The sequence below is a fragment of the Strix uralensis genome, chromosome 14, assembly GCF_047716275.1.
Source record: "Strix uralensis isolate ZFMK-TIS-50842 chromosome 14, bStrUra1, whole genome shotgun sequence".
NCBI lineage: Eukaryota > Metazoa > Chordata > Aves > Strigiformes > Strigidae > Strix > Strix uralensis.
In genome coordinates, this window is record NC_133985.1 from 17,246,044 (window position 1) to 17,259,977 (window position 13,934).

At 54.4% G+C, this 13,934-nt stretch overlaps 1 protein-coding gene across 1 annotated transcript; it reads left to right on the forward strand.

Annotated features, from left to right (window-relative positions):
- Positions 1-225: 225 nt before the first annotated feature.
- Positions 226-10,431, forward strand: SPARC (secreted protein acidic and cysteine rich). Its single transcript, XM_074883837.1, has 10 exons — positions 226-375; positions 6,475-6,543; positions 6,759-6,809; positions 6,991-7,075; positions 7,503-7,624; positions 7,871-7,991; positions 8,174-8,307; positions 8,478-8,626; positions 9,317-9,465; positions 9,665-10,431. Exons 2-10 carry the CDS (start codon positions 6,487-6,489, stop codon positions 9,691-9,693), a joined length of 897 nt encoding a protein of 298 aa, XP_074739938.1. The 5' UTR covers positions 226-375; positions 6,475-6,486; the 3' UTR covers positions 9,694-10,431.
- The last annotated feature ends 3,503 nt before the right edge of the window (positions 10,432-13,934 follow it).

A 13,934-nucleotide genomic window follows, 5' to 3' on the forward strand; every position in this document is an offset into this window, starting at 1 on the left:
AAGAACCGACCAACTCATTGCAGCAGTGCAGGCAGCTGCTGTGACAATGACTCTGCTGGGAAGGTTGCACTGGGGGCTCATCTGTCCCTGCGAGAGACCCCCTTGATCTCCAGTCCTGCTTGATTTCTCTGGTCTATCCTTTGGACCCAGGCTGTGCCTCAGCCCGTCTTTCGGAGTGGGTGGGACTGCCCACTGAGGAGAGAGGGAGAGGAAGAGACCGATTTGGAAAGATAGCGAGGAGGAGGAGGAGGAGGAGAGGCAGCGGGAAACCCAGCCCACCCTTTGGTTTCCTCCTGCCTCCTTCTAAAACCTGCAGATTCCTCCAGCCCGTCCAAGCGCCTGAAGTTTCCTCAGCCCTGCTGCCGGGACTGCGAGGTATGGCCCGAGACCTTCGTGTTTGCCTTTGCTGTGCTGTTTCTCCCGGCATGGGGGTCCCCATACCCTACTCGCGGGGGTCCCTGGCCCGGGAGCTGCTCTCCCAGCCCGTGGGGCACCTACGGTGCTCAGTGGTGCATCACTTGGGGGGAAGAGGTGGGTGCTCCCCACCCAAGCGATGCATTTACAGACCCCTCCTGACTTCTCTTTCTCCTCTTTGCAGCATCTCCGCTCCTAAACTGTTACTCTATTTCACTGCCAGGTTACTAACTTTAACACTTTGGTGGCATCTGACTGTAAAGGTTTAACCTGCCCTAATTTTTTTCTCTCTCTCCCCCCTTTCTCCCCTCTGGGTTTTCAGTTGTGGGGTATCTCCTTAGCGAGATGCATGAGACCAAGGTCTGGGCACATCAAACCAACCTGCAGAGCAAATCAGATCTAGTTACAAACTAGTCCCAGTTACTCCCAGCCTGAGGTGCATTGGCAGGTGATGTTTTACTCACCAGGATATCTAGTGGAAGAACAAAAGAGCTGTCGACTTCATCTCAGCATTTTTATTTTTTCAGTACAGCCGCTCTTATTTCTCCTAAAAAAAAAAAAAAAACAAAAACAAACAAAAAAAAACAAACCCAAAAACACTCGGCTTTTTGTTCCAAGCAGACTTTGAAACAATTTCAAGTCCCGCTGCCCTAGTTTGCTTCACTCCAGCTGATCAACTGTTAGAGAGATAGAGGTTGCAGGAGAGGAGGAACAAAGCTCTTTTGTGGGGTTTTTTTGTTTGTTTTTTGGGGTTTTTTTAAGTTTTAAGAACTTGGGCTCACTCGGGCACAGTTTTAGGTCCACGCAGAAGAGCCGAGGGCTTGTTTCCTTTAAAGGCAGCCGCTGTCCTTCCCGTCCCGGTGACGTGCGTGGCAGTCTAACTCTGCTCTTTGTGTTCCTCCTCTAAGAAAGCTCCACTCTGGTGCATCCAGCCAAGAAAAGGAAACTTAACAGGATGGGGGCTGAATTCCCACCCAAACCGAAAGGCAACGCTTTCAAGTTGGAGTGAAATCGGGGGCACTGGGAAAGTCACCAGTACTCCAAGCCCTCAGTTACCACTAACTTGAAACAGCCCAAAAACTCAGCAACCCTCCAAAAGGACAAAAGTAAATCGCAGCCGTTTGTTAGGGTCGATCAGGCGAGGTTTAAGTGGAAACAAAAGGCTGTTGCGTTTTGCGCAGCAGTTAAAGCCAAGCTATTGTCTGCCACATAGGCAGGAGCAGGGATGCGGGCGGTGTTGGGAGGGGGAAGAGGAGAAATAAACTTTTCAAACTTTTTTTCAAGCCCCTCCTTCCACAACCCTCTGCTCTTCCATGACTCAGCCCCAGAGGAATGTCGGCTCCCATGGAAACCCTTTCTGGGTCCTCTGGTCGGAGGGATGTTGGGGCTGTTATCGCTGGAGCGGCTGTGGCAGGGCGAGTCCAGGGAATGCTTTGAAGATGGTTTGCATTTTTGCAGAATATTTAGCGGACAGTTTCTTCTCTCCCTGCTTTGTGGAGCTGTGCGAGATCAGCTTGCAGTATTCCCCAGGAGCCAGAGGGACCGCTTGCACCTGGCACAGAAGTATCCAGGCTACTTTTGGCACTGTCCCGCGCCCAGTCCAAACAAAAGAAAAAGCTCAGGCAGGACAATAAAATACTGTATCGCCTGTCCTTCTGACTGAGGTGTGCCAAGGGCTCTTTGTGAACTGCTGCTTGCAGCCCAGGTCTCATCTATGCACTTTTCTTGGTACTAATTTAATTGTTTCTCATTATGGATGCAATTTGCAACCTAGACAAACTATGACAGCATCAAGCCAGCACACACCTATAGTGGCATATGGGCTCTTATATCAATAAACCCTGTAAGATCGTTTATAAGTGCAATCAGAGCTGCTCAACTCCCTGCAAGGAAATGGGTTAACCACTACGTTGTGGTGTAGATGTGTCTTTAGTGACTCTGCACGGACAGATGTGTAGATAGATTCTTTTTCCTGTGTTTTACTTGGCGTGTGTAAGTGTGTGCATGAGCTAAAGGGAATTTCACTTCCATCTAAACCTAGCTTGGCTTTCTGAGCCCTGCTTGCTGCCTGCAAGGGGACTGTGCAGGTGCAACGAGCCAGGCTGGCTTCTGCCCAGTCCTCTGCTCCTGCCCTGCTCCCCTGCGCCCCAGTAGCTGCAGCACATCTGGGCAAGCTGGCACCCCCCAGCAGCACAGCCCGGACACGCAGGGACCTGTTCAGCAGGGAGCTTTATGGGGACTCACGCAAACAACTCTGACTTCATATCGAATTTTAGCCTGGGAGTGGCTGGCTGAGTAAAGCTCAGAGGGTCTTGCTCGCACAGGGAGGTCAGGGCCAGGTCACAGCCCTCGCATTGTGTCTCTGTGGTGGCCACACTTGGCCACCCATCGGCACTTTGAAAACTACGGCCCATGGTGGGGTTTGTAGGCTGAAGCTTTTTCTGGGCCGGACCTGCCTTTACATTCAGTCTGAGGTGCTGGGGCATGTCAGAGCCTGCGGAGCCTTGGAAGAGCAATGAGCAAATGGAGGGTGGGTGCAGCAGACCCTGCTGCTCGCACTGGCTGCCCCCACGGGGCTGGGCCGGGGTGCTAGTGGGGAGCTGAGACATGGGAGGGTTTTTGCCCGATGATTACCCACTCCTGCTCCCCGCTGCTGTGGATGGGAGGTGGCAGCAGGGCCCCTGGCCCGGGTTAGCAGTGGAGGCAGCTGGGCTTATCCCCATGGCCTCAGGGAGGAGCTGTCAAAGTGGCCAGGCAGAGACTCCTCCCCACGCTAACGTGGCATCCCGGAGGGCTTATGCAACCCTGGCCAGGGCCAGCGCCACATGGGCCACGCTCCACCGTCCATGGAGCCTCCTCCCGAGGCTGCACCCGCCTGGTCCTTGCCCTTCCCCAGCCCACAAAGGCCCCCAGGCTGGGCAGGGGGGGACAAGAGGGACCAACAGAACCCAGTGGCACAGACTGCTCTGTACATCACTGTGGGGTGTTTTCCCCAGCAGAAGAAACTTATGTTACGGTATTGGGTGTTAAAGAGTTCGCCAGAGTATCCTGCTTTGAATTTATGGAGGTGCTGAGGGTCAGTCTCAGACCTCTCTATACCCCATGGCTCTCATTAGGGATATGTCTGCAAAATGCAACAAGCAGCCTGCTCTGAGGGATAGCCTGGGCCATGCTAGAAAGGTTTATGGGGGCCACAAGACTCTGTTTACACAGTGACGGGGAGCTGAAGTCCCCACTTAGGATGCAAGTGGGGTCAAGCATTAGAAAAGCAGTGCAGGCCGTGGGTCCTCCAGCCCATGGGTGCCAGTGTGGCTTCTCCATCATCAACAGTCAGGAGGGCCAGCCTGAGGAGGGGGTGGTGACTGTGGAGGCTTCTCTTATTTTATAGTCTGCATCCCTCTCTGTGCCCACGATGTGCTGGTTTCCAGCGTCTTGCGAAGTGCTGGCTTCCGTTGCTTCCTTTAGGATACAGAAGGGTGTAAGTCCCTGCTTGCTAAAATCTCTGTCCCAGTCCTGTTTTCCTCTGCCCAGAATGACCTCCTGCTGCACCCCATTGCTCTGCCCCTCACACTGCCCTCTGCCCTCCGTGGGGCTCTTGCAGAGCAGTGACAGCCATTCCCAGTGCAGGGTCCCTCGCAGGGATCCCCCCAAGCCCCTCTGGCTGGGGGATGGATACTGAGCTCATGGTATGGCCCAACTGCCAACTCCAAAGAGCATCCTCCTGGATAGCAGGACCATGGTAGGTCCACAAGGAGAGACACTTGCACCATGGGCCAGACTCCTCTGCCAGAGCAGCTCTATGCGCAGAGCTCCTGAGCTGTTATTTCAGAACTTTTGGCCACCAAGCATTCAGGAAAGACCATGCTTTTGCCAAACAGACAGGGGCTCACAGACGCTGCAATGTCCTCTGTGCACAGGCTCTGCCTCCAGGAGGATGTTGTTTTTCAAATAAACTTGTTTTCCCATCTCCGGCGCGAGACAGCTCTGCAAAGCTTGTTTGCTCAGACTCGTGCTCCTTCTTCCTCCAAACACAACACTGGCAGCTCTGACTGTCTGCTGGCTGCTAGCAAGCATGTAATTCCCTGACCCCAGCTTACTGCATGTCCAGACTTTGAAATTCAGGGGTTTTTTGATGCTTGGGGAAATGATCTAAGATGGCCTTGGTCTGTGGTTGGGTTCTTCTCAATGCCATCTTCCACAGGTACATGCACTGCCCTCTCCTCCAGGCTGAGCACTGCTGTGTTTCTGCCCAACAAGCATCACTGAACCTCAGAGCATCTTCCAAAGCAAACAAGCCCCTTGGGAGAAGCCCAGGAGGTGCCTTTACAAGCCAGGGGATAGCAGCAAGGGAGGAGATGCCCAGATTCACCAGTACTTTTCCACCTTCCCCCCCCAACCCACCCCTTCAGAAGTGAAGAACCAGCGATGTCTCCTGGCAAATGCCGGGAGAGCTCTCAGCACCCTCCAGAGCAAATAAAGGCGAGGGCAAGGGACGGCGTGTACCGAGTGGGAGAGGGAGCTGCTCAGCTGCAGCCTTGCCAGAGCAAACGGGCTCATCCCCCCCCCTCCCCACCTGCAGCCCCTCTCCCCACAGGTCCTCCATCCATCACAGCAGCCATCCCCACCACCCCGTGCTCCCAGCCCTCTGACATCCCTGGAAAGCTGCCCTCCATGCCCTGACACCTATTTTGCATGGGCACCCCGCTGGGGCTGAGCGAGGTGCTGAGATTGGAAGGAGGATTTCAGCATCTGCATGGCCAAACCTTGCTAAATTAGGAAGTGCAGCCCAGTCTGGCTGGTGGGCTGGCAGCACAGCGTTGGCGTGGTTTTATACCCAGAGAGCTGTCATACACGGGGAGGAAGGGAAAGGATGCACTGGCAAATTAGGTATCCATCCACGCTTGCTGGAAGAGAAGAAGACACCTTGTCCAACATTTTCTGTCCCAGCAAAGCCATTGGTCCGCCCAGCCCCAGGGAGCTGGTGGGCTGCGATGCCCCAGCCACGCAGGTGGAGCAGAGAAGGGCGAGCGGAAGGGAGGCAGCGGAAGCCTTGGCAGGGGGACAAGTCCCCTCACTGGCAGGAGACAAACCGGGGGGTGTTTCACTCTCCCGGCAGGCGGAAGGGAGCAGGCAGCCCTCACTGTCAGGAGTGGGATGCCACCGGCATATTAAGCGGCCAGCTGAGCTCGTCTCTGCCCTCACACAGAGGGGCTCAATCCTGCCAAACAGGAACCGGGGGCAGAGGGACAAGGACAGCGCGATTTCACCAGCTGCACTCTCCTCCTGGCTCGCATCGCGGCCGCTGTTAGCTGGGCTGCCTGGCTCACTCGTCCTACAGAGTCCCTGCAACCGCCCAAATCAGGAGGGTGCAAAGGGCTCGTCCTCCTGGAGCTCATCTCTCAGCAGGATACAGCCCCAAAGCATCCTGGATCCCTCAAAACCAGTCTGGGGACTCTCAGGTCTGAGCAGAAAAAGGAAAAACTATAGTAGAGACTCCAACATTTGGGGGTGCTGGGCATGGGGGACCAGTCCCTGAAACCCCAATGGGTGCCTGTGTCCATGTGGGAAGGGGCTTTCTAGAGGATTTAAGTCTTAAGTGCCCCGTCTCACCATCTCTCTGTCATCTCTTTCCTTCCTCCACTTACATTTTCCCTCTGACTGACAAATAAAATGGTAGAGAGCTGCCTGTACCTGGGGCTCATATCAGGGGCTTTTAACATTAAAATATGGGGCTTTTGGTCCAAAAACTGTCCTGTGAAGGAAAGGGGAACTGCCATTTTGACTGCAATTTTTCTAAAGGCATTTAGGAAAGCAACAGAAATCTAAACCCCCACTACCCCATTTTGCAAAATCAAAATAATTTGTCTTGGAAACATGATTTGGCTTAAGGTTTTGGCTAGAAAAGTCAGCATGTGGGTCTGTAATATTGAACAGACGAGGCAGGAAACCAAGGGAACACCCTTTTGTGAATGTCTGACTGCTAGCCGTGCGCTCAGCCCGGAGCTGGGAGGCACACAGCGGCCTCCTGCCTCATCCCTCCTTTTCCTCTCCTTTATTCAGGGTTGCTGAAAGATGAGGGCCTGGATGGTTTTCGTTCTCTGCCTGGCAGGCAAAGCCCTGGCAGCTCCGGTAAGTACAGGACAATGGAGCCTCTCTGCTGTGAGGGTTGTCCATCTGATGTTATCTGATGGGGATTTTCTTTTATAACGAATAAAACCCTGAGGGGTGGGGGACAGCAAGGGGAGAGAAAACCCAAGGGTGACCCTACTGCCTGTCCCAGTGGGCCAACCCCCATGGGACTGTCCTCCCCACAGACGCCAGCTCATGCTCCTTTTCCCCCGCAGCAAGAGGCTCTGCCCGATGAGACGGAGGTCATCGAAGATCCCACCACAGAGGTAGGTGACTCTGCTCCTCCTCGTCACCCATCCCTGGCAGCACCCACTGCTCTGGGAAGAGCATCTCCAAAGCATGGGGGATCAGGGGCAATGGGGGGAGGAGGGGGGCTGTTCTGCCCCCTCGGGAGCTGGGGCTGGGCTCTTTGTGCACCCCCACCAGAAACACTGGCCTCTTTTTCAGGAGCCCGTGGGGGCTAACCCTGTCCAGGTGGAGGTGGGAGAGTTCGAGGAACCCACGGAGGATGTAGAGGAGATTGTCGCAGAGAGTAAGTCGCTCTTCCCCTGCCCTCCAGCAGGCAGAGACACTGTCCCTTCCCTGGGTGGGGGAGCTTTAGCCACCCCAAACAGTGAGGGACTTCTCTGGGAAGGGCTGTAGCACAAGGACAATGCCAACCTAGATGCACACTTAAAAGCAAAAGAGGTGCATGGCCTCTTTCCAGCACTGGATTCTCTGTAAGGCCTTTTTTGCAACAGAAAACAACATTGCATTGTGTGGCTACAGAAAGGAGCCCAGGATTAACCCGAGGGCTAATGTGGTCTTCTGGAAACCCTCATATCTTCCCAGTGCAAGAAGAGATGCTCGGGGCTGTCCCTGGTGAAGTCTCTGTCTTCCCTCTGTGCTGAGATGCCCCGGGCAGCTTGTGGGAGGTGAGGATGGGGCAGGCTCTGACTTTGCTCCCTGCCCTCTCCCAGATCCCTGCCAGAACCACCACTGCAAGCATGGCAAGGTGTGCGAGGTGGATGACAACAACTCGCCCATGTGTGTGTGTCAGGACCCCTCCAGCTGCCCAGCCACCGCCGGTGTCTTCGAGAAGGTGAGGGCAGAAGCTGCTTCATGGACCGGAGCAGGGAGGGACCTCACATGGGACACTGCCAGAGGGTGGGGAGACAGTCAGAGTCAGGGTGGCAGGTCCTCATCTGGCCTTGGTCAGTGGTGACCAAGGACCTGTTGTTCACTCCAGGAAACAAGTTAAACTTCTCATTTGGAGGCTTTACCTGCTGACCCCCCAGCAAGGCTGGGCTTCACTGTCCCTCACACAGCATCTCCCCATCCTGTGCAGGTCTGCGGCACCGACAACAAGACCTATGACTCTTCCTGCCATTTCTTTGCCACCAAGTGCACCTTGGAGGGAACCAAGAAGGGACACAAGCTGCACCTGGACTACATTGGGCCTTGCAAATGTAAGCAGAGCCATTCCCTTAGACAAGGGGACCCCTAACCTGAGCACAACCCCTTTGCCCATGGGCTGAGGGAGAGCAAATGTCCAGGCAGATGCAGGGCCAGGGAGGGCGCTGGGACTGTGTGTCTGGAGTCTGGGGCTGAATGTCCAGGTGCTGTGCTGATCACCATGTCTGGCTTCCAGTCATCCCTGCCTGCCTGGACACAGAGCTGACTGAGTTCCCCCTGCGCATGCGGGACTGGCTGAAGAATGTGCTGATCACCCTGTACGAGCGTGATGAGGACAACAACCTGCTGACAGAGAAGCAGAAGCTCAAGGTGAGGGGTTTGGGAGGGAGCCTGGGAGTTCACATCACCAACGGAGCCCAGCACACACGGGGAGCTCATCCAGAATGACCTGTGGACACCCCATGTAGAGCCCCTCCTGAGGTCCTGCCTTGCACCCCGTTCCCCTGCTGACAAGGTCTCCCCGGCCTTTCCTAAAACAGGTGAAGAAGATCCATGAGAACGAGAAGCGCCTGGAGGCTGGTGACCACACCGTGGAGCTGCTGGCCCGCGACTTCGAGAAGAACTACAACATGTACATCTTCCCCGTGCACTGGCAGTTTGGGCAGCTGGACCAGCACCCCATTGATGGGTGAGTGTCGGCAGAGCAGGATGGAGGCCCCCGCCAGGACCCCCTTCTGCCTGAGGACTAGAGTGATTTGGTGGCAGAAGGTGTCAAGGCAGGCTAGAGATGTGACACAAGTGGGCGGTTGGTGGCAGAGGCACAGGCAGAACCCTGCAGAGGGACAACTCCTGTGCACATCTGGCAGGTGCTGCGGCAAACCGGGCTGTGGTAGAGGCAGTTTTGCCTTTTTCAGAAAGAGGGGCCTCCCCCAGTCCCAGCTGCCCCCATCTCCCTTGCGTGTGGAGTTTCTGTCTTCTCGGATTAACTGTTGTCTGATAGTTCCCTAGAATATCTCAGTCCAAAGGCCCGGAATAACTTCAGCAGCTGAAATAGCAGCTGCTGGCTTAGCTGTGAGCTGGAGATGGTGGCAAAAGCAATCACACACACAGACCCATGGGGTGGGGGCAGCTGGCGAGGACCCCCAGCTGCTGCCTATTTTATGACTAGCACAGCCGGTTGCAAAAGGAGTCACTTGACCTTCATGACACTCAGTAGCAGATACTGGGAGGGCACTGGGACAGCAGTCAAACCAGATGGAGAGCTGGGGCCAGCATCTTGCCCTGTGCTGGCCCCCTCACCCGGCAGAGCATCTCCCCTCCCGTGGGAGGGCGGCTGGTGCTGGCGAGCGGTGCGTTGACCATGTGGTCACCTCGGCAGGTACCTGTCCCACACTGAGCTGGCCCCTCTCCGTGCCCCCCTCATCCCCATGGAGCACTGCACCACCCGCTTCTTTGAGGCTTGTGACCTGGACAATGACAAGTACATCGCCCTGGAGGAGTGGGCTAGCTGCTTTGGCATTAAGGAGCGTAAGTACTGAGTAGGGAAGGAATGGGAGTGGAGGGAACACTGAAAAGCACCCCGAAAGCCCCCACTCAGGGTGAAGCAATGCGTTACAGCCAGTCCTGGGGAGGGAAAAGCAGAGGAGAGCAGGGAGGGGGGATTGCAGGAGCAGTGGGACCCTGGCAGCATCCACCTCCTAACCTTGTATCTCTTTTCCTTCCACAGAGGACATAGACAAGGATCTTGTGATCTAAACCCCCAGCTTCCTTCTTTGCTGCCAACTTTGTCTTGTTTTAACCTTCCCACTTCCTTTGGTTTTTAAACCGCTTTTGTTTTGTTTTGTTTTTCCCTGGGAACAAGGTGCTAATATAGATCTAAACATATGTAGTAACGGTGCTAAGAGAAATAACAGTCCTCATTCATAGCCTAATCTATTACCACTAGATTACTCACTCAGCTGTTTCCACATGCTCTTACCAGCTCTTTCTCTCTCTGACATGTCTTTACCATTGACCAACCCTGTTCCTGTCCTAAATATCCGCTCGGTCTTGCTATCCGCTCTCGGATCGACTTCTCTTAACTTCTTACTAACAACACGTTCTTGGACATGTCAGCATAGACGCAAAGATCTCTCAGCTGATTCACCGCCCCCAGTCACAGACCACCAGCAAAGGAAGGCAGAGCCAGAGGATGTAGGAGGATTGGGCTTTTCGAGCAGAGCAGCTGTGGGTGACATTGCAGTCGCCCAGCTCGTGGTAGTGGTGAGAAAGACATAAAGTGGCAAGATTTCGTTTTCCTTTTTTTTTTCTTTCATTCCCAGGGCTTGAATTTAACAATCATTGGGCACAAAAAAAAAAAAAAAAAAAAGAAAAAGGGCTAATCAAATGAACAAATAGGAAAACGCACAAAAATGAAAACAAATAAAACGCATCACATCCTGTAAAATCCCCTTAAAAAATAAAGGTTTGAAAGTGCTACATGCTTTACCATTACTCAATGACCCTACTGCTGTTGTGTTTTCTGTGCTGCAAAGGGAGACCGGGTGCGGCCGCCTGTTCCCCCGGGGGGTGCGTGGCTGACCTTGCTGTTGCAATTCTAGTGTAGCTGAGACAAAGCTCTTGGCTCTCGCCAAATCATGGTGCCCTTGAGCACTTCGCACCTCTGCCTTGGTGGTGCTTAAATTCCAGCCCTGCTCTCCCAGGGAAGCTGTTTCAGGCTTGGAAGGGACATTACTGCTCAGAAAGAGGCATGCTTGCAACACGCTCGAGGGAAAGGCTGTAATAATTTTTTCCTGTTGTGGATTTTAGGGTTTAAGGGATGGGCGGGAGGGAAGGGAGAAGGTATTTGGATTTTGCTTTATAGAGAGGGTCCTGACAGGAGCGAAGGGATGGTTAAGTCTCACAGGCTGAGAACTCTTTTTTTTTTACCTCTGAATGTTCCCTGTGCCTTATATTATTAAATTCCTGCCACAGTGTGAGCAACCCGATGAGTCTCTGTAATAAAAAATACTGATTTGAAACACTGACAATAAATGAGCTTGCAACGTTCCTCTGTTTCATCCCATCCCAATGAGGGGGATCACACACACATCACCAACCTCACGCATGATTTTAAGTTGTAACACACACATCCCAGCCCCAGGGAAGGGTCTGGTCTGAGGTAAGCTGAGGTGCACGGTCACAGCCCGTCACCTCCTTGTAAACGGGCTCGTTGGGGGATATCAGCTGGGCAAGGTGAAGCTGGTGTGATGGAGGCAGACAGGGTCACTGCAGCAGCCAGCACAGACACTCGCACGGCTCTTAAGGCCCTTGCTTTCATGAGTAATAAAATCCCTGGGAAAGGTGAAAAGGCGCAACAGTAGAAAAATAAACACCACCATTTGCATGGGCTAAAAATATCCACGTTGCAAGAGCTCTGGGTAAGCTGTGAGGTCCCCCTGTGAACAGCCCCTTGCGGGATGCGGTACGCTCCCAGCAGAGCTGTAGGGTCACATCCTGCACAGCGTCGCTCCCGGGTGCAGAGCCCAGGGCAGGTCCCATCAAGGACAGTCACTTTGTAAGTGCTTTGTCAAGCTGTTTGAAGCCAATGGGAAAGGTGGTGCCCAGAGGGACTGGGCAAAGGTTTTTCACCCCTGCCTTCAACCCCAGGACTTGTTCCATCAGGTCATGCTGCTTCCTGGAGCTGTTAGCCAGAGCGGGAGGGCTTCTCGATGGAGACACAGCGAATGCCTCTCCCCCTCGGAGGTTGCCACTGCGATTTGGCAGACCTGGCACAGTGAGGGGCACCGCTGCCCACTGCCTCCACCTGCAAGATCTGCTGAACCACCTGCGGGCCGGGAGAGCTGGCAAGAGAGGATTTGGGCAGGGGGAAGGACACAAAGACAGGCGGGAACCAGAGGAGATCAGCTGCCCTGTGCAAACCTGCTTTCCAGTCGCTCCCTCTCAGCCAGAAACTCCCACTTGCGCTCCTCCGCCAAGGCGCAGCCGCACTCCTTCCAGCTCCAGCCCTTCCTGCCAGCACTGCCGGACAGACACGGGCGGCTTTGCTCCCATGCATGGGAAGGCTTTCCAGCCCTCCTCTCCTCTGTCTTCCCCTCTTGTGCAGGAATCAGCTCTCAATCACAGCAAGCTCAGGAAATTCAGCACGCTCCACCAGCAGAGCTGGTTATCACAGCTCAGGAAGGCGACGGGATCCATCTCTAAGGCCATGTCACATCCCAGGGGATGACACTCACGTCCCTGCAGTCTGGCAGAGCCCAAAGGGCCCAACTCAGCGTTATTACAAGTGCAGCTGTCCTGGCTTTAACTGAGCATCAAAGTGAGCTCCGGAGGTTGCAGCTGGGCCTCCCTTAACCCTTCAAAGGTCACAGCCTGAAGTATCAAGTTGCTGGAATTTCACTGCCTTGGGGCAAATGCCATACATGGGGTTAGGTCAGGACTTGAGGAATAAGCTGGCCTTTTTAAGCTTTCAGACCTAGACAGTCAGCAAGGGTGGAACAGAACAGCACTTTCCCTGTTACAGCTGAAATTGAGCCTTCGAGTGCCTCACAGCAGTAAAGAAACTCTCCTGTACTTTCCATGTGGAAATTCTCCCTGTGGTTAGCGCTGACTGAGGACACAGTTTGCAAACTTGAAAAAAACGAAAATAGAAAAATAACGGAGTGATCTGGATCCAAAACCAGCCTGATACAAGCACAATCTGACCTGAGTGCTACAGTGCATCTGCAGGCAGAGGTGGTTCATTTTGCTGTAGTTACTCAGGGCAGCACCACAGAGCAGCTGACTGAGCATTGTCCTGCATTCAACAGAGAAAAGATGGGAAAGACAAAGACTTGTGTAGAGATTAGTGCTTTCCTGTCTGCTTTTCTGACTTTTTACAAAAGAAACTGTGGCAGAAATTCTGCATTTAGGTTTGTGGCTTAAATATTCAAAATGCAGGTGATGCGAAAAGGTGACAAACCAGGATCACTGTGACTACTCCAGTCACATACCTGGAGACAGCCTGGACACCACGGGTCACCGTTTGCAAGGTGTACCTGCACCCTGAGATGCTTCTGCTCTAACTAACGGTGCCACTGGAAACCCCCAGGGTTAAAGCCACCCAGAAGCATGTGTGAAGGCTGGAATTTCATGCTCATGCCTCATTAGCTAAAATCAGTTCTGCAAAGGAAGACCGAGCCATATAACCAAGGGCTTTGACCCACATTCAGCTGCCCCATGGTGGGGGGGTTGATGATGTTACTGCTTACCCAGCAGTTTTTTGGAATTACTCTTCCCAGCGGTTACGTATCTCTCACAGCAGTTCAAGCACACCCAGACTTGCTGCTGATGGGGGATCTCATCATGACCTGCTGGGTCTGGCACAGGATGGGTCCCATGGTGCTTGGCAGGGACAGTGCCAGGACCACCTCCACCCCTCTGCCTGGCTCTGGCTTGTTAAGCAGCTCCTGAACAGCCCATATCCACTGCGGACCTTCTTTTGGCTTAAACCAGCCAAAAAGATATTTCAAAGACGGACAAACTCAGTAAAAACAAGCCCTACCCCCAGTGAAGAGACAACGCCAGGGGAAAACATGTCAGGGGATGCATCTCCCTGCGGCCGGCCTGGGGGGTGAGAAGGAGGAAGGCAGACACCCCTCCGCCCCCCGCCAAGCTGTGAGAGGAGACTCCTCCTCCACCCCCAGCCCATCCATCATCCATCTCCCCGGTCCACTATCTCCACCCCCAGCCCATCCATCATCCATCCCCCCGGTCCACTATCTCCACCCCCCGGCCCATCATCTCCACCCCCCGGTCCATCCCCATCCCCATCGCGGCGGCAGCGGCGCGGCGCGGCCGGCGGGGGGAGCGGCAGGGCAAGGGACGGAGCCCGGCGCCGCGGGGAAGCTGCTCCGGAGCGGAGCGGGGCGGGCTGGCTGCCCCCGGCCGAGGAGGGCGGTTTTGTAGCTCCCCAGCTGGGGCAGGGGCTGCCCGGGCACGGGGCAGGAGGAGGGACC

Coding starts and splice junctions, on each gene's coding strand:
- SPARC (XM_074883837.1), top strand. CDS start 6,487: ATGAGGGCCTGGATGGTTTTCGTTCTCTGCCTGGCAGGCAAAGCCCTG. Junction 7,625..7,870: donor CCGCCGGTGTCTTCGAGAAG/GTGAGGGCAGAA, acceptor CATCCTGTGCAG/GTCTGCGGCACCGACAACAA. Junction 9,466..9,664: donor CTGCTTTGGCATTAAGGAGC/GTAAGTACTGAG, acceptor TTCCTTCCACAG/AGGACATAGACAAGGATCTT.